General features: G+C 42.4%; 1 protein-coding gene across 1 annotated transcript; it reads left to right on the forward strand.

Annotated features, from left to right (window-relative positions):
* Positions 1 to 90: 90 nt before the first annotated feature.
* KNL1 (kinetochore scaffold 1) lies at positions 91 to 23,204 on the forward strand. The gene is given in 28 exon segments (XM_066552204.1): positions 91 to 114; positions 116 to 203; positions 206 to 313; positions 1,945 to 1,999; positions 2,853 to 2,892; positions 3,150 to 3,209; positions 3,404 to 3,465; positions 3,877 to 3,932; positions 4,248 to 4,287; positions 4,784 to 4,821; positions 5,156 to 5,208; positions 9,803 to 14,062; positions 14,418 to 14,559; positions 14,662 to 14,729; positions 14,856 to 14,954; positions 15,958 to 16,073; positions 16,300 to 16,390; positions 16,872 to 16,988; positions 17,798 to 17,885; positions 18,271 to 18,339; positions 18,703 to 18,742; positions 18,852 to 18,953; positions 19,428 to 19,528; positions 19,803 to 19,871; positions 19,996 to 20,105; positions 20,613 to 20,731; positions 21,821 to 21,943; positions 22,041 to 23,204. Coding segments are annotated over 28 exon segments (6,444 nt in total). The 3' UTR covers positions 22,147 to 23,204.
* The last annotated feature ends 1,013 nt before the right edge of the window (positions 23,205 to 24,217 follow it).

A 24,217-nucleotide genomic window follows, 5' to 3' on the forward strand; every position in this document is an offset into this window, starting at 1 on the left:
GCCGCGACCGAGCATCCTGCAGAGCCGGTGCGGTACCGTGCCATCCCTGTCACGGCATCTGCGGGCGTGCGGGCCGCGCGAGACACCGAAATGGCAGCAGCGGGGCGATCCGCATGAGGCCGCCATGTTGTACGGCACAAGGGGGCGCCATGTTGTACTGCACAAGGGGGCAGCCGTCCTGTACGGCGCCAATGTGTCGTCACGGCGCGGGGCGGGCGGTTGGATTTGAACGGGGCGGCGGCGGCCGGGGAGCGGGAACCGGGGCCGGGGACCCGGAAACCGGGATTCGGGAGCGGGGGGCCTCGAGCGGGAGGTAAGAGCGGCCGAGCGGTCCCTTCGGAGGAGAGGCGGCGCGGGAGCGGCGGCCGCCGTTGCCAGGGGCCGGGGCCAGGGCCGGGCGGGCGCTGCGGGGAAGGAGCGCGGGAGAAGGCGGGCGGCGCTGCCCCGGGAGCGGCGGGGTGGAAGCGGGGCTGAGGCGGTGCCACCTGCGGTGGGCGCGGAGCGTGTGGGGAACCCCCCGATAAGGGCGGTAATTAATGTCTGGGGAACGCGCTAATGTGGTGTAATTAATGCAGAGGTGATTAATGCGGCGTTTGTCATCGATGAGTGATTGGCGCCTGGGCTGTGTGGGTTCTAAAGCGAAGGCGCTTGGACAAAAAGAGACGGAAAAAGAGATTATATGGGTTTATCCTATAGGGAAAAGGCCGAGGAGGGGCGGGATGGGCGATAGGGGTGGACTGAAGTGTTATGGAGCCATTCCCATGTTCGCAGAGTCAAACGGGGGAATAAAAAGTGTGTGGGGGGGGGGGGGGGTGTCTTCATCAGCACAGCTCGCAGCTCGTCCCTCAAGGATTGTAGCGGATTTTGAAGCAGGATTAGAGAAGAACAGTTAAGGAAAGTGTTTGGGAAATGAATTTCAGATTAATATCCCAAATAGCAGAGTGATCAGGGCTTTCATAGCTCCTGGCTTATCTCTCACAGCGATCTTCCCTGTCCTTCCCTTCTTTGTGTGTTCAGCCTGGCCGACGGTGGGTTTCGATGGGATATCGGGAAGGAATTGTTCCCTGCATTGGGAAAATTTAGTTCATGAGGTTTATGTCTAGAAAGGAGACAGAGGAGTCACTTTATTCATGAATCAAGAGAGAGGCCATGGGCCATTTTCCATGGGGTGTCTCAAATTGCTGGAGAATGCAGCCTCCTTTTTATCCCGAGTTACCTTTCCCCATTGCCTGAGGTACTTGAGAGATACAGACTTCCTGAATTGCCTAATACAGACCCTCTTCTAATGTGCACCCTGGTCCCCTCATTTTCTTTGTATATTTGTTCTTTTTCCCCAAGTCCAGGAATTTAGCAGCACCTTGGATAAGGAGCACTTTGTGTCAATAAGTAACATTCTCCTGTTGCTTAACTCATCTCTAATTCTCCGCCTTAGGCAGACTCATAGTTTGTAAAAACACATTCCTCTTATTCCTTTCAGGAGGGTTTTAAGAGAATTGAGCCATGCTCTTCTGGTTGTATCTAGAGAAGGAACAAAACACAACATGCACAAGCTGAAATACCAGAAACTCAGTTTAGAGCAAGAGGGAAAATGTCTTGGATGTGTCAGAGCAAACATTGTCTAGGATAAGGTTTGATCATTTATCTCCCAGCATTTACCAGAATCTTAACTTTAAATAAAATAACCGGTAATACTTAAATTGTTAGCACAGCTGTTTTCTAACATGATATACAATAGGAAATATATCTCTAATGTGAGTACAACAGGAGAAGGTTGACTTGAGAGGCCTGTTGTACTTCAGAGCATTTCTGTGACTAGAGAAGGATGGAGAGGGAAAAATACAGAAAAAAACACAGCATCAAAAGCTAGTAGCAGTTTTTAGGGTTTATGCAGTTGTCCTACTGAGGCTCTTTAATGGTTTTGTATTTTGGTGCTGTATTTTATAGGAAAAGCTTATCCTGCAGCAATGGACAAGATTTACACAGACCCTAACATGGAAATGTGAGTTGAAACCCTCTAAGAATTTTACTGTGGCATAAAATATTGCCCTTTAGAGGCAAAACCTTTTGTAATGCACTTCAACATCCCTTGAATGAAATGTGTTTTCCATTGTGATGAAGACCAGGGAGTTTCTTTGGTGTTTGGTGAGGGGATTTCATAGTGGTGGGTTGTCAGGAGATGAACTGACCATGGGACTGGGAGGGCAATCTGCTGAGTTTTCCAAAGCTTGTCCTGGGAACCAGTGCTAAAATGATCAATCTGTTCCAAGCACGTTGTTTATTTAATTTCACACTTGTAAAAATAACAGAGAAATCAATTTATTAACCTCAAAATCGTGGCCGGACCATTCAGAAAACGTACCTTGGTGCAATTTTGTGGCCTTCATACTGATGCCTGGAAATAGAACACAAACTTTTCCAGGCCATATAATGATACTATAAAAGCAAAACTTTACTTGGGATCTTCAGGTACATAAGGTGGTGAAAAACAGTGCCCCAGATTAGATCCTTGCAATTTGTAAGATGGAGCAATTAGAGTGTCTGGCCAATATTGTCCAATTGGAGGAGCAGGTGGTTAGGTAATCTCCCTGCTGGGTTCTGCCCTTCTACCCTACCTTTATTATGCCAGTCATTACGTGGTGCAAAATAAAAATGTCCTTGGAGAAGTAACAGGCAAGACAAAAAAATTTTAGGAATGTGTCAATAAGGGCCTGTTCCCTGTGGAAATGAAAGGTGGGAAAGTACTGGAAGTTACACTGAGGCATTTAACAGTCTACAAAGCTACAAATACATGAAAAATACATAAAAGCTAAAAACTTTAGGCATTGATACCTGTTTCTCTTTTTGCCCTGCAGGGATAACACAGAGCACATCAGAAGGAAGCGACTGTCCTCTGTGAGTAACCTTCAGTATTCCTCAAAGTAAAACTGTGTGAGGGGGGAAAGGAGCCCAGGGAAGCTGACAGAGGAGCTTGAAGAAAAGCATTCCAAAAGATCCTGTCAGTCCTCAGAGGACTGACTGTCAGTCCTGAGAGGATTGACTGGGGCACTGCTGGCTCTTAGAAACTCTCTTCAGCCAAGAAAGCAGCTCTTGGAGCTGCAGCTGGACTCTCAGCTGCATTTTCTTTCAAAATTTTCTGTATTTTCTTTCAGATTTTAAAGGCTCCACGAAATCCTCTGGATGATCTGGGAAATGGGAATGAAATTACAGAGGTGGGTCTGCCATGCCCTTTCCTACCAATCCCCCTCAGTGTTTTCCTGATTCAGCTGTGTCACTGTAATAACACGGGTGGTTTTAATGCACCATTTTTGATAATAACATTCATACAGCGCTTTTGTTTGGTTTTGTGTTTCCTGGGGAGCTGTGCCTGTCATGGGTAGCAAGCTGTTGTGGTTTTTGTTGGCAGGACATCCACGCAGAGAGGCGCAGGAGGAGCTCGCGCAGGGTCAGCTTCGCCAGCACCATCAAGTGAGGGAGCTGCACACCCACACCCCTTCCTCAGCCAGAAAACGCAGGGAGTAACATCCCTTCCCCCTGAAAGTGTCCTCACTGAGTATTCACAAATGGCTGCAAGCAGCAGGAAGATTGTTATATCCAGTTGGGTCAAACCCTGAGAGCCATTATTCATTTTCCTGCCTGAAAAAAAGTCCAGTTCAGTGAAATTCATCCAGTTAGGAACTTTTGTTTTCCGTTCATGCATCTTAAATGTCATAACGGCATCTTCTCCCTGAAAATTACAGCTGGGTTCAGTACATTTCTGGCTTTTGATATCTCGTTTCAGAACATATATAATGTATATAAATTAGTGCTGATTTTTTTTTAAAAATTTGCTTTTAGAGATGGTTTTGTGTTTTTAAAAACTGGTGGTTTTGTTCTTAGCTGCAGAGTCTTCCAGCGAGATCTTAAGAATGGCACATCAGAAACAGAGAATACAGGTAAAACTCCTTTTTCTGACAGCTATGAGCAACAAGATTTTAGCTTGAATTTAAGAAATCAGAACTTTTCCATCCGGGGAAGGAACAACGTGGTCAGCTCTTTGTCCTGGCCTGGCTGAAAACTCCTTAGTCACAGAGTTCTTGTCTTGAGAAGACGCATCAGGAGTGAGAACTTCAAAACATTGTTTTCTGTGCACTTCACTCTTGTCTCGTACTGAGTCAGAATTGTGTGGGTTGGGCAAAACCTTTAAGATAATCAAGTACAACTGTGATCATGCTTCTCACATTGTAATGTTGTCATTTTCTTATTTTTAGGGTGTTCAGCAAATGACAAGGATGATACCTTGACTAATCAGTAAGTATCATGTCTGATAGATATTTGTTATTATTCAATGCTTATTACCAAGTGTTTTCCTCAGAAAAAGATGAAGCGTTAGTCTGGCCTCAAAGCTCTTGTAGATAAAGCACAGTGGTGGGATCTGTAAAATTAAAAACACTTGGTGGTAGAATAACAGATAAGACACTTTGTATGTGAGAAGGGGAATTTCACAGAGCCATAGATGCTATGAAAAATAAAGAATTAATCTTTCTTGTCATCTAAAAATTAAAATACCACTGTATGTTGAACAGTGGTTTGTGGCATAATAGATAATTTCATGGGAAAGATAAGATTGTGATCAAATTAGAATATATTGAAGACAGATAAGCAGTGTCTGGTACCTGCTGCCCAGATCCACATGAGCTCTGCCATGGAATTCTGTGCAGCACAATTCTCTGCCTCTTCAGTTTACAGGTCAAGGCTTCCCTTTGAAACCTTTTAACAAACTGTTTCTCAAACCCACCTTTTGTAGGAATGAAGACCCTGGGGCTGTTCCATGTGAGATCACTGGTGAGTTTGAGAACAGATTTAATAACTAAATGACTGTTTATTTAAACAGTTTTTTATTTATTGATTATGTTTAAGAAATTTTATTGTGCCTAGAGCAGTCTCCCTGCCTTGGGAGAGCTCACTCTGGATGGGCTTTATCCCTTGGAGTTGTTTACAAGGATCCTGTTATGGAAGTCTGGGTGGCCCTTCGAGGTGCTGAAGGAGTAATGAAAATATTTTTCAAAATATATTTGGGTTTGATTGTGTTTATTTACTCAGGCATTGAGCTTCAGCTCAGTGGATAAAATAATAAGTAAACAGCACAAAAACTGGAGTATTCCCTTTCTTTCCACAGGGATGAACACTTTGCTTCATGCCCCCATCCAGGCCTTGGGACAGCAGACTGAGGTATGTGAAGGCTGTAATTTTTTGGTGCTGAAAAACCAGTGTCCAAAATACATCACAAGAATTTGTGTAGTAAAGATTAAAAATGTTAACTGCCTTTGTATTCACATAAAATTCTCTTCAAACTGAGTATTCTATGTTTTGAAGTACTGAGTATTCTATGTTTTGAAGTGTGTCCTAATCTGATAGTCATTGGACTGCAACATAAATAACTCTTGCTTCTGAAATTCCTTTACAACTTCTCAGTAAAGCAGTAGTTCCTCCATTCTTGTCTGCTTTGCAAGCCTTCATGAGCCTCCCTTATTTTTTTTACTAATATAAGTTTTTAAGGCAAGTATAATAATCAGATATTCATCTGATCACAATTATATTTTGCAAAAGTAAGGCCAACTAACCAGTCAGAGAAAATACAAATACTTTAAATATTTTATTTCACTAGTTACTTTCTAATTCTGCCTTTAATTCTCTGCTAGATGCAGCAACCAGTTCTTATCTTATTTGATCATTTGATTTAGCAGTCACATTTGGAATGTGCACACAACAAGAATTATTGTTTAAATTTAAATAACTACATATTTCATGTTTGTGTAACAGTAATAGCTCTAAAGCTAATCTGCTTTGTAAGGTCTCATGTTATAGAAGTTCCATTCTGTAATTTGCCAAAATCTTGCATTTACTTTAAGACTACATTTTCCTTCCAAGAAATTAATATCGTTTATATTATTACTGTAAATATGTAATTATTTATCATTTTCATCTGGATGTAATAAATAATACTTCCCTAGAACATCATATCCTATCCTAAAACAATAGGATTTGCATATCTGCATAAAAACTCCACAGTGTGAGTCAGTCTTGCTGTTTAATGTGTGGTTCTTGTGTTACCCACATGTGATGAGCTCAGGGTTCAATTCCTTCCACTCTGAGTGCAGTGTAGGTCACCAGGAGGACTTGATATGGTCCCTTCCACTTCTCCTGGGTTGGTCCAAAACTCCAGGTTCTGATGAACACCAGATCTTCTGGTTTGAAAGGATGTACAGGCGAGTCTGGTCCCAGTGATTTGCTGGTAACAATGTACCTTGTAAAACTTAAGAGAGTCAATTTTAATACTATTATATTAATTACAGTAAAATTTTGTGGCTTCCCTTACCTTGTTGGTGTGGCATGGGGAAAGTTTCTGGCCATCTAGAGAAAGTACCAAAATACTAAAATGTACCAGCCCCCCTCATTCTGCCTGGGCAGTTCTGCAAATTCAGTTTGCCAATAATTACCTGGTAAATTCTTCTGTTTTACTAGCCTTGGAGGTGGCCTTCCTTCCTTGGAAAGGAAAACAAATTATTGTGGAAAACAAATTACTTATTTTTCAATTTAATGATCTTAGTTTTGGTCACCTTTGTGCTTACTAAATTCCTTTATACATTAGCTACTGTATTTTCTATTTCCTAAGTGTTTCTTGATGGTTTTAGTTCTGTTATCTTATACATTAATTTGGAGGTACAATTACTCACCTACATGAATTTACTAATCACTTGCTGGGATTTTCCGTGGCTTCCAATAGTGGGGCTAACTGCCTGTCCTGGTTTGGTTTTTGTTCCCAGACATTCAATTTTTTGCTAGGTATTAGTGCAAGGATACCTTTTTCATTAACTTCTCTTGCTGTTGTGTCAGCTAATTGATTCCCTGTATTAAATGGGAAGTCTCCAAACTGATGGGCTTTACAAGGACATCCTGCTGGCAATATCCAATGTTCTCCTTTTGGCTCCAAACCAGCTGTGCCCATGGGGGGACACATATCAGCTTTTGTGCTTCTCTGTAGCTACCACTGCTCTCAGGTATCTGGGTCACCTTCCCTTGCACTGTCCAATTGTTTGGACAGGCTGCTTCCATGATCCCAAACACCAGCAATGCCCCCAGTGCCAGGTAAATCCTTTCATGCACAGATATAACTCAAATGGTTTGGTTCAAGACTGAGGCTCTCAGTGCAGGGGTTGGCATTAAGGTTCTTTCAGGGCTTTCAGGTGCTCTGGCTCTCAGGGGTCCAAACCAAGTATTTTTGGTGGAGGGCCATGCAAAGCCCATAATTGCAATCCATAAGTGACACCATCCAGCCATACATAAGGAGGTTCATAGTCCTTGGCTCTGGAGTCTGGCAAATGGCTTCTTTTCAGCTGCTTCCCAAGCTTCTTTTTTTTTCCTGCAAGATCTTAAAACTAAAGTATGTTACTGCTTCTTTGCTTATTTGTGGTATTTTCTCTGACACCCTGTATCCAGACAGTTCTAAGAAATGTAGCAGACTTACAGTAGCATTGAGTCACTTACTTTCAGTCTTGATTGCTGGCAGAATACTTTCCAATTTTATTTGCTGTCAAGAGTGTGTACAGATTAGCTACCACTGGATGAATATCAGGAACTTTTCATTAATGGCCCTTAAATCTTAAATCTATAACTGATAATATTGATGTATTATATTCTGATTCCTATTCTTTCACTATTCTAAAATTTCTTTATAAGTCTCTCCAGCTTCCTCATGCCTCCGACTTAATAGGATATTGGTTTTGCTTTACCAGTCTGGCTTCAGGTTTGAGAGTAATCCTCACCAATTTGGCCACCTTTGATCATCTAGCATCTCAGTTGCCCATACCAGCAGGGTTACAGCATTCTCTGCCTCCTCTGGGATTTTGTCCAGCTCTTCTTAGTCCTATAACATAAAAATCTTTGCCATGATGGCTTTTGATTCTGGTGTTTCAATTTGTATTTGCCCATCCTAGAAAGTTATTTGAACATCCAATTTTCCCAATGAATCTCTCCCCAGCAAGGGGATTGAGCATCCAGGAGTATACAGACTGGTGTTTCCCCCACTGTTTTATTAATTTAAATAGTAATCATTGTAAAAAAGGCCTGTTCTCTTTCTTCCCTATTGCCCCCACAACACTTACAGGTTTGAGCTAAGTTTTCCTCTGCATATATTCCATACTGAATAAGTTGTTTCTGTATCAATTAAAAAATTTACCTTTTCATTCATTCATTGCAATAATGTAACCAGGGCTCAGCTAAGGATGATTCCCCTGGTTCCTTTAGGGGGATTTTTCATTTTCACTTAAGGTCTTGGGCTTGATGGCTTGAAAAACCTGGTTTAGGTTCTTTGTTTGATTTACCTGGCTTGGGGACACTCCCTTTTCCAGTGTCCCCATTTTTTACAAATTGCCAAATACATTTCAGACACTGATTATCACAATGCAAATTGCCAGATATACTTCAGCCACTAATTAATACAAGTTACTAAAGTATACTTTATACTTTATATATTTTTATATTATATATTTATTTATATTTTATATACTTTGTTTCTCACTGAGAGGGGTCCTGAGTCCTAGTTATAGTTTCAAACACTTCAGCAGCTCTGTCCAGATTTTCCCTTTAAACTCCTGCCACCTTTCTCCATGACATTAAATCCACTATTAAAAACAAGATTACTGGACAATAATTCCCAACAACCTGCTGGAGGGGGGTTATCAGAATTTCCCTGGCATCTCTCCCAACATCTCCTTGCTGCCTTCTAGCCTGTCCTGCAATTGGACCAAAATCCTCCTATCCCCTAAAACGTTCTCTCTGTTCCAGTCCACTTTTCCAAGACTCACTTATGTGTCTAACTGTATTCCCTGGTGATTCATGATTCACCCCCTTTATTCTTTGCCACAGAGCAACCATCAGCTCTAAATCATCCTCCTGCTCTTCTTGCCTGCACTTTAAGCACCTCTTTTAACCCTTTGCCTTCTTTTCCTTTTCAAGTGTACAAGGAATTTAATCCCACTTATTTTCCATTCTATGAAACAACGCAAATTGCAATATTTATTCTACTGCAAGGTTCTATCCTTAGGCCACATCTCTTGATCTTCCTGTGTATAAAGTGGCCACCACTGATGACAAAATTTTTAAAGTTCTCCTTCTTACACAATGGGCATTGAGCAGTTCCAGGCCAGTAGTTTTTGGAAAACAAGCGTTGTGATAATTCACCGGGTATAGACAATTTATCATCTGGTAACAAATATATTCATTATGCTTGATAAAATATAATATATCTCATTACAATTTCCTCCCACTGCTATAAAACTATAAGTGCTTTCTGTTCAAGAGACCAAAATCTCCCTTATCAGTGGTGAAAAAGTCTTTTGAAACATCCAGCATGGTGTTGCTGCTTTGGAGCAGGTGGACAATAAACTGGTGGAAATAAAAGGTGGAAATCATGTTGTAGAGAAATATCAGAAAATACTGATCCATAAGCCTCGGTAAGAGGTCTGTGCTTGCTAAGATGTGGTTCGATGTGAGGTGTAAGATGAGACACATTGTTTTGTTAAAAGCCATTTAAATGTTATATATTTGCATAATTTAGTCATTGCCCTTTCCTCAAATATGTTACTGCTTATCAGGGAGGCCTGAAATTAACAGGTTGGTTTTTTTAAGAAAAGGCTTATAGAGCTAAAACCTTAGGTCATTACATTAATCAACATTAGCTGACTTCTGTTTTAAATAGAATAAACCATTGATCATTTGTTTTGAGTGCCAGTCACTGAATTCTCCTTTTTTTGTTGTTTTTCAGTGGCATGACGTGGACCAGGCTGCTCCAAGGATGGACAAGCAGGACACCACCCTCCTGTTCTCGGAGGAGAATGAGATGGAGATGACAGCCAGTCACACAGCCATGATCTCACGGAACCTGAGCACCCACCAGCCTGACAGAACTGAGAAAATAGACTTCAGCTCCTTCCTGGCTAAGTTAAACTCCAGCCAGGGGAAGGCAGAAACCAGCAAGGAATTGAGTTTGCTCTCTGACTCCACAAACCATCCGGGCCCCTCTTTGGAACAGAAGGAAGAAGCCACTACTGTGAAAAAAATAGATTTCAATGAATTTCTGCTGAGACTGAAGTCAAACAATCCTGCTGAGGGAGCTGACAGGGACAATGTTTGCTGTGTCCCTTCCCAAGGCTCGGGAGATGTGACGCAGCTGTCTGGGGAATTTGGCTATTCCCATGAGCCGCTGGACACCTGCAATGTGACAAGAGTGTTTCGAGGCCGAGAAGGTGGGATGGAGATGACAAAATGTGAGGCAGCTGATGTTAAAATTCCATTCCCTGGCATCAGTGAGGTTCCAGCAGAGCAGTGGGAGTGTGGGGATGTTACCCAGGCTTTTGCAGACGAGGGCATGGACGTCACAACCAGTCACACTGCAAAGGTGTCCTTTGTCCTCTCCACTGTTGGGAACCAAAGGCTCAACTTCCAAAAGGATTTCCCACCCACAGAGTTAGATAATTCTGTGTTCAGGGGAGCATCTAATCCCAGCCTGAATGTTCAGCAGGACCCTCAGCTTTGTGCAGACAGAAAAGCAGCAAGTGCTGAAGGCAGAGGAGAGCCCCCAGTGCTGCGAGCTGGGAAGCAGGAGGCCGGGGCATTGGCTGCCATCCAGGGATCTGTTTCATCTGAGACCATCTTCCGAGGGGGCAAAACCATTGTGTTTTCCAAGTGTGATGACATGGAAATGACTGGGAATTACACAGACATCATCTATGAGGCCAGCACCACAGAACAGAGCAGTTCATGCCATAAACCCTGTGAAAAGCCAGTGAGTACCAACCCTCCGCTGGCAGGGAGCAGATCCCTGGCATGTGGTGACATCCCAAAGGGTCTGGCACCTGGAGATAATCCTGCTGCTGGGCCCTATAAAAACAGTGCCCTTGAACTGCCTTCAGCCTCAGGTGGACAAGTGGAAAATGTGTCTCAAGCTTGTGGTCCTGCTGCAGCCAGCTCTGGGTTTGGCTCATATACACATTTTGTGGCTGGTGGTGTTCTGAAGAGCAGGTCTGATCCCTCTGCAAACCCCCAGCTTGTTTTTTCAGGTGAGAAGACAGTAATATTTGGAGGGGAAGATATGGACTTGGCTAAAACGTTTGTTAAGGATGGTGGAGAGAATGTTGATAATGAGCATCCCACTGCAGTGTTCACCTCTGTCACGTGCAAACCTCATTTCCTGGGCAACAGATCCATGTCTTCCAATGTAACTGAGCAGGAAGAAATGGAAATAACAAGATGCCACACTGTTTTCTTTGATGGTCAAAGCAGTGGGATAACAGCAGAGACAAAACAAATGCCCTGTAAAATCATTCCAAGAAAGAACCAGAACAAAGATGTCACTGAGGGTGACATATCTGCATATTCTGTAGATATGGACAAGGAAAATGTTGAAGTGAGGAGTATTGATAGGAATATTAAAAGGAGCCAGGCTATGGAGAGCAATGCTCAAGATCTTCAGATGGTAATGGTTGATAAGAAGCTTGGAAAAACCAACTTCCAGGCAAGTGGTCTGAGTTCCTGTGCCAAGAGCATGTGTCTGCTACAAGAGCAAAACAGAGGAGTCCCTGAGAATGTTGTCACCAACACTGGTGCATCCCTGTCTTTGCAAAGCCAAGAAGTTGGGTCACAGCCTCTGGGAAAAAACCCTCCAAGCCCCTCAGATTTCTGCACAAATGACACAACAGGCTTGTTTTTAGGTGATCAAAGCATGGACATAACCAAAGCTCATCCTGCTGCCTTTGAGATTGCTCCTATTAACACAGAACAAGGATGCAATAATTATAATCAAAACACTGCAGTATCCAAGCAGCTGCAAAACCAGCCCTTCCCAGTTTCCAGTCATCATGGTGTGGATATCGTGAGTCAAACTGCAGCAATGGAATGTGGGGACTTGAAAATGAGCACCAACAAGCAAATTGTTACTGCTGTGGCTCCAAGTGGTTCATTTGCTTTTAATAACAATCCTGCTCCCTCTGGAATGAGAGGAAATGAACAGTCTGGGACAGTAATAGGAATAAATGCAGAGGGCCAAAAGTCAGAGAGGCAAGAGAAACCTCAGCCTGTGAGGGCAGTAAGCAAAGTATTGCCTACCCAAGGAGACTCTGAGAGACATTTTTCCATGGGTAAAACAGGTTCTTCAAGACAGGATTTAAAAACTCTTCCCTTGGCTCCTGGGCTGCTCCAGAGGGGTGCAGAAGAACCAGTGTGGGCCAGGACATCTGAGGCACCCAAGGAAAGTTCCCAGTTATCTTTCTTTGGAGAAAAGTCTGTTGTGTTTCCCCACGGTGAAAACATGGACATGACTGGCAGCGGTGTGGTGATGGTTCCAGTTCACACTGTCAGAGTTTTGTCACAAAACAAAGCAGCACCTGGATGCTTTGGTCAAGGTGGAAATGAAAGAATGTCCTTGGAAAAAGAGGTCACCACGACAATGCTGGCGGAGCAGGGCAGGCAGGAGGCTGCAGGTGGCAGAACCATCAGTTTTCCTCTGGCTGAGGACATGGAGATCACCACAACTCACACAGGGTGGCACAGACAGCCCATCCCAGCCATTCCTGCTGACAAAACCATTGTGTTTGCCCATGACCAGGAGGACATGGACATCACTGCATCCCACACTGTTGCTGTCAGTAAGAACATCTGCGGGTTTGAGGCCCAGCAGGTGCCCCACACAAACACCCAGCAGCCACCACAGCACATGCATGGCGGGCTGGTGCCCTGCAGAGGTGAAATGGATTCCTCACAATATGCCACAAAACCTCTTCCCTCTTCTGCCTCATCAGTCCCAGCATTTCCTAGTGAGAAAGGAGCTACCCAGGTCCCCAGTGGCACAACACCACATTCCATTTATTCTGTCTCCCTTCAGGAAAGTACTATGGATGTGGGGGCACCGCATGATCAAGGCCTTCCCACAGATAATTCTGTCCCTGTGAGCAGGGAGCAGGATCTCGCACCACCAGAAAAACTGCAGTCAAAGGGAGTATCTTTGGAGTTCCCAAGTAAGGGCCCTGTGGATCACAGGGAAGAAAGTGGCAGTTTGGGATCCTGTGTTGCCTTTCCCATGCAGGGATCAGATCCTTGGAAGGGTCATCCAGATGCCCCTGGTACTCAGAGAAACCAGCTAGTGGAAGAGGATTCATCTCAGCCTGGAGATTCTGATTTGGGCTTGGCTGGAGCAAACCTCCTTCCAGCTGCTAACAAGGAATCCAAGAAAAATGAGGAGCTGTCAGCTGAAGGGGAGGCATCTCCAAAAGATTTCCAAATAAACTCTGAACAAACTAGGCAGCCTTTGGTCAGTGACAGTTCAGAGGATCAGACACAAGCCACTCTTCCACCAGCAGCTTCAGGTATTATAGGTGTTTGTTCAAAACTGATGGGTTTGACAAGGAAATCTATTTCTGGTTCCAAAACTGCTTCTTCTGACCAGTTGCCCAGTTCCTCAGCTCAGCCAGAGGATACCCTGAGGTTGGGAAAAAACACTGACAGTGAAGCAAATAACTTCTTTGAGCCCAAAAAGCAGGAGAACACAGGTCTGGAATCTGGAGCTGATCCCATAGGGATGGCACCAAAGGATAAATATCCAGGAATCAATATCCCTCTGGGTATATTCCAGCCTAAATTACCAAACAAGAGAAATCGTGTTTCCAGTGCACAGGACATAAATACAAAATCAGACAGAGTAGAAGCCCGAGTTCCAGCAAACACCAGTGAAACCCCAGGTAACAAGTCCAGCAGGCAGAACTTCAGTCCTTTTCAGTTCATAGCAGAAGAATTTCTCCCTGTGTGCCTGGAGGAAATGGATTCCAATGAATCTGTCAGCTCCGAACTCATGGAAAATGCTTGGGATGATAAAACTCAGAAACAAATCCCCCACTCTGAAAAGGATCCATTTGAAGGGACAAAAGCTTGCAACATGAAAAGAGCTTTAGGACAAACTGAGGAGGATGCTCAAAGCCCAAAGAAGGCCAAGAGGGATCAACATGTGGATGCTGGGGCCTCTCAAGACTTGGAGGTGAGCTTGGTCCCTCACTGTAAGGATATGGGAACACCACCAAGGCTTAAGTTTTGGGGCTGTAAGTGGATCTGTTAGTAGGTGTTCTTGTTTTTCATAACCACCAGCTTGCTGTCATTTTCCTGTGTGATTCCCTCTGGTTTTCATTTTTTTGCCAAGCCAGAAGAATCGGGCTGGTGTGTGCAACAGTCCTGTACCAGGCAAAACAGGCAGAATGAGGGATTTGCCAATTTTAAACTATTCTCTGCATAGTATCCCTTTAATCCTTTCAAGGAACAGCTACAATAAACCACTGATCCACTTAGGTTGTCTTCTAGAACTACATTAATTTTTTTTTTTAATTTTTTAATAACAGGTGACTTTTGATGTGCCCCAGGACCAAGCAGAAGCTGATGAAGCTGGAGAGCCTCCAAATCGCTCAGCTAAAAGCCCTGGGTGTCCCCATGCCAGCACCAGCAGCTCCCTGGATTCTGTGAAGGCTGACATAGAATCCACAAGTAAGAGACCATTTGTGATAAGAGTCCCAAACCCTGTGTTCTTTGCCCTGTAAGGATGTTATTAACCCACCAGTATTTCCCCTTTCTGTTTTGTTTTCCCAGTCCAGCGCAGCAGCCAGGTGGAATCCCAGCTTCTCACGGACAGCATTTGTGAAGAAAATTTATGGGAGGTATGGACAGGGCTGGAAGACAGCAATTTCCTGTCCTAACAGGAAAAAACCTCCTGTGTTTATACACTAGTGAGCATGCTGTCTTGAAAAATGGACTTACCTGTATGTTTTTCCTCAAATGCACAGAAATTTCAGAGTGGTGCTATCACGGTTGGGGAGTTTTTTACCCTTCTTCAAGTGCATGTTGTGATTCAGAAGCCCAGGCACAGCCAGCTTCCAGCCAGTGTGAGTGGAACAATATAACTGACCTTAGATAATACTCCTTTGTTGGTTTGGGTTTTAAATTTTAGCAACTCAGACATCTTTAAATGAAAACCAGAACAGATTTCCATCTCCTCACCAAATACCATATATTCAGGATTACTGTTCTTGGATAAATATGCTAATTCTTGCTTTTAAAATTTGTTTTAAGGACAATAAATTTGAAAGAATTAGAAGCTCAGTCTGACCTTTTCACTTTATCTTCTCACTGTGTCCATCAGCCACTACTGCCTGTAGCTACTCTGAGCTCCTCCTGCCTGTTCTACTCTCTCCTTTAGAAATGCTTCACTATGATATTGCTACTTCTATTCCTTCACCTGAAGAAAGGGGAAGAAATACAGAACAGAAGTCTGCCTTCTAAATCCTTTCTATTCTTTATTTAAAATACTCTCCTAGCTTAGTTACAGTTTAATTTACAAATGTATTCCTACTGAGTTGTCTCTAAGTATTCATCAGGCTTAATAACACTGCTACTGTGGTTTAGTGACTGATACAAAACAGACACCACCCCCACAAAAGCCCCTGGAAACTTTCTCTGAAGGAGTGGAAATAATTAATGTCAGTGATTTATGAGCTTTACTATACAGGCAGCTTGCTGAAATACCCCTCTCATATTTATTTGAGCAATAAAGCTCCATAAAGCTTCCCTAAGGCTTGGGGTCTTTAATTCTGAATTAAGCATGACTTTGAATTAAGCATTGCTTTGTTGGGGAGCACTCTTTTATCTGCATAACATATAATATTTTCAAGTCTTCATCTAAAAAGGAGACCTCTTTCAGTAATATTTAATTTCATTGTTTTGAGCTCTAATGATGAGGCACATATCCCAAAAGGAAGCTTGTGCTCTGGTGTGAGGAAACACAAGTTGTGAAAGCAGAATTGAAATGACTGGAAGTTACTATTTCTGAAAAAGATGGATTTTTTTTTTCTTCTTTTTCTTCCTACTTTTCCCTGTGTTTTCCCTCAGTGTGCAGTCAGTGCACCTCCCACTGCAGAAGATCTCATCTACAGCCAGTACGTTCACCGGCCCAAGCTGAGGATTTACGAGGAGGATTGCCAGGACCTGTCTCAGAAAATAGTGGAGTGAGTGCTTTTCCAGTCACACAGTTTATCAGTAATTCCATTTTTTCAGGTCTGGGTGCATGGAAATGGCCTGAAGAAAGTTACTACATTACATACGGGAAAAATGAAAATATAGTTAGTAGTTTATTGCAGATTTAGAAATGAATTGTGTAAATATCAGCATGCTGTTTTATGTGGTCAGTGAAATTGCTGCAAGACTTGCAACTTTTTTCCCCCCATATTTCAGGTTAAAACCACATGTGACTGTCCTGGATCAGCCCCTGGTGAACGTGATCAGGAGTTTGTGGGAAGTAATGAGAACCTGCACTGATGAAGAGGTAATGCTGCATGGAGAGAATGTTTGTGGTAATGAATAAGTGAGGTTAATTGATTTATTCACATCACATAAGAACCAGAATGGTCACAAAATAACAGCAGGTGTAACAAGGCAAAATATTTTCTCAGTGGAAACCTGCTGAGAATTTACAGCATGTCAGGAGAATGCAAGGAAATGTGTCCTTTGAAATATATTAAAGGGAAAAGAAGTGACCCACCTGCATAGAAAACCCAGAAAATTTATAGAAGTATCCCACAAGAACTGAGAAGGTGGATCAAGAGATTTTTGTATTCTGTGGTTCTAATGCCAAGAATAAAGATGTATTCCTTGAAAATAAAGTCTAAATTGTTTAGAGACACAGTATTTTTCATAATTCATTGTTAGTTTGGCATGGGGATGTCACTGAGGTTGGGTGCTGAGCTAGAGTCAGGAAGGATTATATTTCTATTCACTTTCTCTTCTATATTTCCCATTCATCACAGCTGAGTAAGTTTGGAGCAGAACTGAACAAGATGAAGTCCTGTTTCACCAAGGAGGCTAAAATCTTGTCTCACAATGAGAAGGAGACATTGTACAGGAAATTGCTGCAGAGTGCTGAGGTAAGGAGCCACAGGGCTGCAGGCATTTACCTTTAAAAAATCACTTCTACCACATTTCTTGTCTTTAAATGTGTAGGAGCCTAATTATTGTAGTGTGTACTTTCATGGAAGTTTCTTTCTTATGAATACATTTCCCTTTTATTTATATGCAAATATAACACTGGGACAGTGACATTCTTGCACTTACACTGTAGGAACTTTCTGCCCAAGAGTTTTGGTGATTAGCAGAGTGAAAAATGGGAGCATTAAGGGAAACACCACCAAAAATGAGTTCTTTATACTGTAGCAAGACCAGTGTTAGTAAGTAGGTTACTAGTATTAGCAAGTATTTAGGAAGAAATTCTTCCCTGTGAAGGTGCTGAGGTGTGGGCACAGGTTTGCCAGAAGCTGTGGCTGCCACTGGATCCCTGGAAGTGTCCAAGGCCAGGTTGGATGGGGCTTGGAGCAAGCTGGGATAGTGGAAGATGTCCCTGCCCATGGCAGGGGGTTGGAATTGGATGATCTTTAAAATCCTTTGTAACCCAAACCATTCAGGGGTTCTCTTCAGATAAAAAGGAAGTGCACAAGTAATGCATTGTGCCAGGGATCAAAGATGTGTATATACCAAAGCTCTAGATTCAGTAAGCATTTGGTAATTTCTTATTATTGGCTACTCCCCCACGGTTTGTCCATTGCCTCTTCCCTCTAATAATAACAAATTTCACAAACTGCTTTAATTAATCAACAAGCAAAGAGCCCCATGGTGATCCCAGAAAAAATTCAGCTTTTAAAATAATATCATTAACTTAAGTACAATTTTCCCATCTTAGGAGCAATACAGAAAGCTCCAGTCAAGAATGGAAAAGGTGGATGAATGGATGAAGGAGGCAGAGAGCTCTGTGGTTGCTCTGGAATCAGGTGTGTGTTTCCAAAGAGGTGGCCAATATGCTGCTTTCTCTTTTTTCTGCAGAACTGCTGTTTAAAAAAGGTCAGTTTGTGGTTGTTTGATACAAGCTGCAGTCAGAACTTGGCATTACTGTGTAATGATGCTCTGTAGTTTCTTTTTCTCCAATGCCTTGAGTAGAAATCCAGTTGCACAGTAGCAGCTCTAAACCAGTGCAATAAAACAAGCCTTGCTTGTTGTTGAAATTTTTGAGGTTTTTGGTAGATACGTTTCCATGTTTTTGTATGTTTTTTAGTTAACTTTGAAGTGCTGAGATGTCTAGAGCCCACAAACAAACAAAAGTAACTCTAAGTATTGAATCTGGAAGTTCTGCACACAACTGACACTTCTTTCCCACAGATTCTTTTTGGGATGGAAAGGAAGCTGGCTGCAGTGCTGGAGCAGCAGGAGGGCAGAATGTCCAGGAAGGTAATGGAACCAGCTGAATGCACTTTTTGTCTGGTGTTTTAGAGCTTGGGGAGGGTGATGCTCACCCCCCACTCTGATGCATGAACTCTGAGAGGGATGCAGACACTGCTGCTGTCTTTCCTGCATTGCACAGATACATAGGTGCTAGAGAATGAAAAGGACTGTTTTTTTCCCTGGAAAAGGGGAATTTAGAACTGTTTACCTGAAGAGCATATGCTGATTATGATATTCAGCACTTCATTGTCCAATAATTATAAGCTTTAACTCCATAAGAACAGTGAGTGCACAGCAAATTAAGGCTGCCTGTGCTGCTCTTTTCTCTCATTTTTTTTCCTTTTCTCTCCTTTTTTCTCTTCGCTTTAGAATTGCAAAGCATCACAGCCCAAGAAGAGGAACTTTTGAGGTAAGATGTCAAGGAGGATTTAAGAATCAGCTGCACACTCAGATTTTAGAGGGTTGGTCTGTTTTTTAAGCACTGTCCCACATCCCATGAGATTGGTTTATCCTTGCAGAGAACTGTCACAGATGGATGCTGAGGATGAGCTTGATTTGGCTGAGATGGAGAAGCTCAAGAACACTGAAAGGGCCTGCCTGGAAATCCTGGAGAAATATGAGTAAGGAAAACACCTCCAGGTTTTATTTTTTAATAGCTATTTCTGGGAGCTCATATTTGTACTGGAATGTGTTTGGGTTTGGTTTTCCTTGTTATTTGATGTGGGAAATCTTGGAATGCCCATCTCCTTGCAGCCTAAGGTTGGCAATAAAGCTTTGGAAGACTTCGATGTGTGAGGCAGTTATTCTGTTAGCAGCTTTGCAGTGGTACTCTGTGTTCAGGGTTTCTACATCCAACTCTGATTCAATCACCAAACTGACATTCACATTAAATTTATAGTAATATGCTTGCATTCCCAAGAGATTCTTATATTCTTTTGGAATTAAAGACTCTGTTTGGCTTGGGAAATTTCATTGCTGTATGATGTAGAAAGAGCTGCAAGAGCATTTAATACTCTGATGTTTGTCCCTCAGAAGTTGTTTGGGTTGGTTGGTTGAAACTTGGGATGATGGTGGCTTTTTTTTCCCCTTTTCAGCTTCACTGAATGGGAGCTGATGGAATGGAGTGAGCAGCAAGCTGTCTTTAATTTCCTTTATGATTCTGTGACACTCACAGTTATGTTTGGACCCCCACTAGGTGAGTCACAAAATAAGTAGGTTTATGTTTTGTGAATTTGCAATGTTAGAGAATAGAAACCTAAAATGTCCATATTTGTAAAGATCTGCTGAAAGGAAGTAGGAAATAGAAAACATACTACAGTGTGTAAGCTGAGAGAAGTGGCTTTGAATATGTTTTTCATATGAGAATTCAGAAATTTGTGTAATGCATGGCTGTTTCTGAAGGTGAGGAGAGCTGTAACTCCAGAACTAAGCATGGAAATAACTGGAATTTTTTTAATTTCCTTTCTCAGATGATGAGTTTTTTGCTGCACATCCTTCCAGGAGCATCATGAGCCTGGACTTTGAATCTTTCCTGGATGGTGAGATTTCTGAATATTGTGAAAGTAGCAGCCCTGCTAATCTTTTGTTGGGAAGATTTGCTCCATCTCCTAATGCTTTATGAAATGGCTTTTCAAAGATTTCTGGTTTTCTTTTGTGTTACAGAGGAACAAGCTCCACCCTCTTCACGTTTAGTCCAAAAACTCATCTTCCAGTTTATTGAAAGTCAGGGATGCTGGCAGAAGAAGTGTCCCAAACTGTGCTACTTGCCCCAGGTAACATTCCAGGGAAACTTAGGAGATTCTGAAAAAAAATCCAGTTATTATTTTCTGCAACAGAGAAAATAGAGCTGAGATGAGAAGCAAAGCACCTTAATGAAAGCTTCAGGAATGCAAACCAAAATCTGCTTCAGGAATATTCTGAGGTGTGAGGGGAAATACCTGTCTTTGAAGGCAGGAGTCCTAAAAGCTGAAGTTTATTTAAAAAACATTTTTTTGCCTTAAAAGAAAAATTGAGCTGAAGGTCATTTTGCCTCCTAAAGCATGTAGGTTTAAATTGCCAAGCCAAACTTTTGTGTTGCTCTGTGGCTGTTGGCAAAGCTGAAAGGACAAATTTAAAGCAAAAAATGTACATTTGTTATACTTGTATAATTTCATTTTTCCACCCAAACTGAGGTAGCAGTTAAACCACATTTTTTTTATACTTTCTAGGATGAGTTTTGTGTTCAAGCATCACATGGTCGCCCCCTGAGTGCTGATGTTCCTTTCTGATTGCCCCCCCAGGCTCTCTTTGACATCTCCTTGGTGGTGAGTCGCTGCAGAATCTTGGGAGATGAGTTGGAATTTCTGCAGAGGTGGGGAGCAAAATTCCAGCTCCTGGAGACAGATATCAAAGACACAGAGTGAGTAAATTCAGAAAATTGTGGTGGGATTGTTGGGGTGTCCTGTGCAGAGCCAGGAGCTGGACTTTGATGATCCTTGTGTGGGTCCTTTCTGACTCAGGATGTTCCCTGGTTCAATAAGATGGAGCCCACAGCAGCCTTAAGAGGGAGTTTCTAGATAATCAGAAGCAAAACACTGAAATAGTTTCAATTTGGTTTTCTTAAAAGTGACATTTTATGCTGCTGTTTTTAAGAACAATTTAATTGATCTTCATACAATTGCACTATAGTGTCCCAGTGCATGGAAATTAGGCTGTTCATGGATTCATTGATTTTAGGACTATCAGACAGCCTCTCCTTCCTTACTGTTTTCCTGCTTGACTTGCCTTTCTTAAATACTGAGGCCAAATTGTAGCAATGCAAAGGAAACAGAGCCAAGAGCTTACCTGTAGCTTAGGGCTTTGTTTCTTTTAATCTTGTGTTTGCCTCAGCCAAGCAGAATCAGTCATGGAAGGAGGGATGCACTGAAACTGAAGTTTACTTTCTTTACTTTCCATTTTCCCTTGCTACTTCCCAATTTTGTGGCATGCCCCAGTGGTACAACACAAATACAATTTCACCTCATCCTTCCATTACTGATCCATATCTTTAATTGAGAGGTGCCCAAGTATGAACTTCCTCTGCCTACCTTGGTGCTATTTCAGAGGTCATTCTAATTTTGTAGCTCCCTTTGCAAGAGTGCCAAAAACCCCATGGAGCTGGAGGTAAATCAGTCCAACTTAAAGCATTAGAAAACCTTAAGTTTTTAGTCTCTATTCTCTATTCTCAGTTTCTGGATGGTTCTGTCAATTATGTGTACATTAACTTTTTCTGTGGGGGAAGTTGGGGGTTTACATTCTGAAGTGTTGATAAATTGTGAAGGGTCTTTTTTATCTTATTCCTGAAGTTCCTGTCTGTGCTAGAACTCTTTAGAAGTTACTGTGCTTGTTCCATCAGTGACATCACTTATTATTGCATCACTTATCACTTATTTCTGCTCCTGGCACTAATTCCAAGGTGGAAGCAGCCCATTTGACTGTTTTGCATGGATCTTTGTGTTTATTTCCACAGGGTGAAACTTCTGTTCTCCTCTTCAGTGGCTTTTGCAAAGTTTGAGTTGACTCTGGCTCTCTCTCATGATTACCCATCTGCTGTGCTTCCCTTCAGGGTCCAAACCCACATTGGGGATATCGGGTGAGCTGGCAGAGCTGTGACTCCATCCCAAAGCTGGGATGGGGGATTGCACACTCAGGATCCTCTCCAACATGTGTGATAATTTTATCTTCCCCAGGGAGAAGGAAATTGCTGCAGTTCTCTCCAGAGTTCCAGCTGGTCACCACTATCTGCAGAGAGCAGTCACCTCAATCCATCAGGATCTGCTCCAGGCTCCCAGATGATCTGCTGCATCCACAGGCAGGACTGAAGCAGTCCAAGTGGGTGGTCTGTGAGTTTGCTCTTATGAGAATTCCAGCTGTGTCTCCCTGAAATGGGAATGTTGTCACCCACTCAGCTCTACAATTCCTGCCTATTTAGTCTCCTTGTGGCTTAGACCAAGTAGAACCCTTGGTGCAGGCCACGAGTTTTACAAGGACAGGGGTGTCTAAAGAGGAGAAGAAGGAAATTCCTAGATCCCTTCTAAGTTCAAGGTGCTTTTACCTTCTGCCAGTCACTGGTGGTCATTCCTGGCACAGATAGTCATGATTGGATAGCCATTCCAAGCATGGATATTCTTCTGCCATACCTCATTAATTTTGTCATTTACAGAGCACTTGGAAAACGCAATGATGAGCATTCTCTAAATTATTACAACTGGAATTTACTTTTGCTGTCATTATTTCACTACCACGTACAATTTAACAGATCCCACCACATCTGGTGTTTATCCATTGCCTGGCACCCCTCCCAGGCCAGACACTATCCCTGCATCTGATTAATTAACCAGTTAACCTGTAGCAATTCACCCCAGAAACCAAAGTCAGAAATATTTTGGAATTAAGGCTAAAAATCCCTGTGCTTGCCCACAGACTTTGGGATGCAACAGCCTCAGAGCCATCACTGTGATTCCCTGGCAGAAGTCAGTTCTTTATTCATTGCCTCAGTCCAGCACTATCTCTGGGTGCTGGGGCACTCTCCCAGTTTGAAATGCCATGGACTTCTAGTGAGGAGACTGAACTCCTTAAACTTGGGAGCATCTGTGAGCTCTAGCTTGGTTTTGTGTATAATTTTGTGTATTATGTGGGTCTTGCTGTTGGAACTGATCTCACCCTGTGTTACTGAGCCAAAGCACCAACCCTGGCTCAGCTCTCAGTTCTGCAGCTGCAAATCTTTGGACCCTGTAAAATATGTTGAATTTTAAAATGTTTTCCTGTATTTTAGTGTTTATATATTTTGTCTTTTTACAAAGTTTGTGTCTGTCTGAAAAGTGGAAGTTTAATAAAGATTGGATTTATCACTCTTCCTGTTTCAAATGGAGATTATGGGCTGCTCTATTTAAACTGGTGATTGAAAATTCAGTACTAAATTAAATTCAAAATATTGAAATAATTATGTGTCAAATACTTGGGAAGGCTTTTCACAATATCATTTTTTTCCTTACCTTTTCTAGTGCTACTTTTCTATATCCTGGCTTTTCACAAGAATGTATTGTATTTTAATTAGGAAGATAGCACCCAAATCATTCTCAACTTAGGTACCATACCTGGAATTTGGAATTTCCCCAGGCCATTCTCTGTGCATCAGGAACTAGCAGAGAGTGCTGTGGCAGTTCTCCAAGAGCATTATCCACCTCTCTTTTCTTGTCCTTTTTGGCTGTTTTCTTTCAGTGGATTTACACACTAAAGCATCAATAACTAAAGACTCAAGTGAGTTTTTGGTGGAGTTTATTATATTGTTCCAAATACTGAATCCAAGCAGCAGCTAAAGCCACACATTTGTGGTAAGAAAGGGAGCTTAGGCAGAAATTTTTCCATTATCCAGCTTTAAAAAATCATGGAAATCTTCACTTCCGTGTGCCAGGAATCAGCAGCTCCACTCTGTGCAAGACCTCAAGGCAACGGGATTCCATCAAAGTCAAGGGATGGAGCTTCCAGTGTGGAATTGCAACCTCTGCTCCAGATGTGTCTCGATCTCTAGCTGCTTGTTCTTGGGTTCTGAGGAATTGTCACTGCTCAGGAATTGCGTGGGCTGCTGGATTTATGGGGGCACGGGGTTGTGCTTCAAAAGGGAAAAGAAAAGAGAAAATAAGGGAAATAAGAGAAAGTAATGGAAAGGAGAGAGAAGCAAAAAGAAAGGAGATAAAAAAGGAGAAGAGGGGAGAAAGAGAAGGAAAAGCAGGGGGGGAAGAGAAAAAGAAAGCGGGAAAAGAAGGGCAAAAAGAAAAGGGGCGAGAGAGAAGGAAAAGAAAAATGGTTAAAGGAAACAGAAAGGAAGACAAGAAAGAGAGAGGAAGGAAAAAGGATTAGAAAGGAA

This window comes from Molothrus aeneus, chromosome 6, assembly GCF_037042795.1.
Source record: "Molothrus aeneus isolate 106 chromosome 6, BPBGC_Maene_1.0, whole genome shotgun sequence".
In the NCBI taxonomy this organism is placed as follows: domain Eukaryota; kingdom Metazoa; phylum Chordata; class Aves; order Passeriformes; family Icteridae; genus Molothrus; species Molothrus aeneus.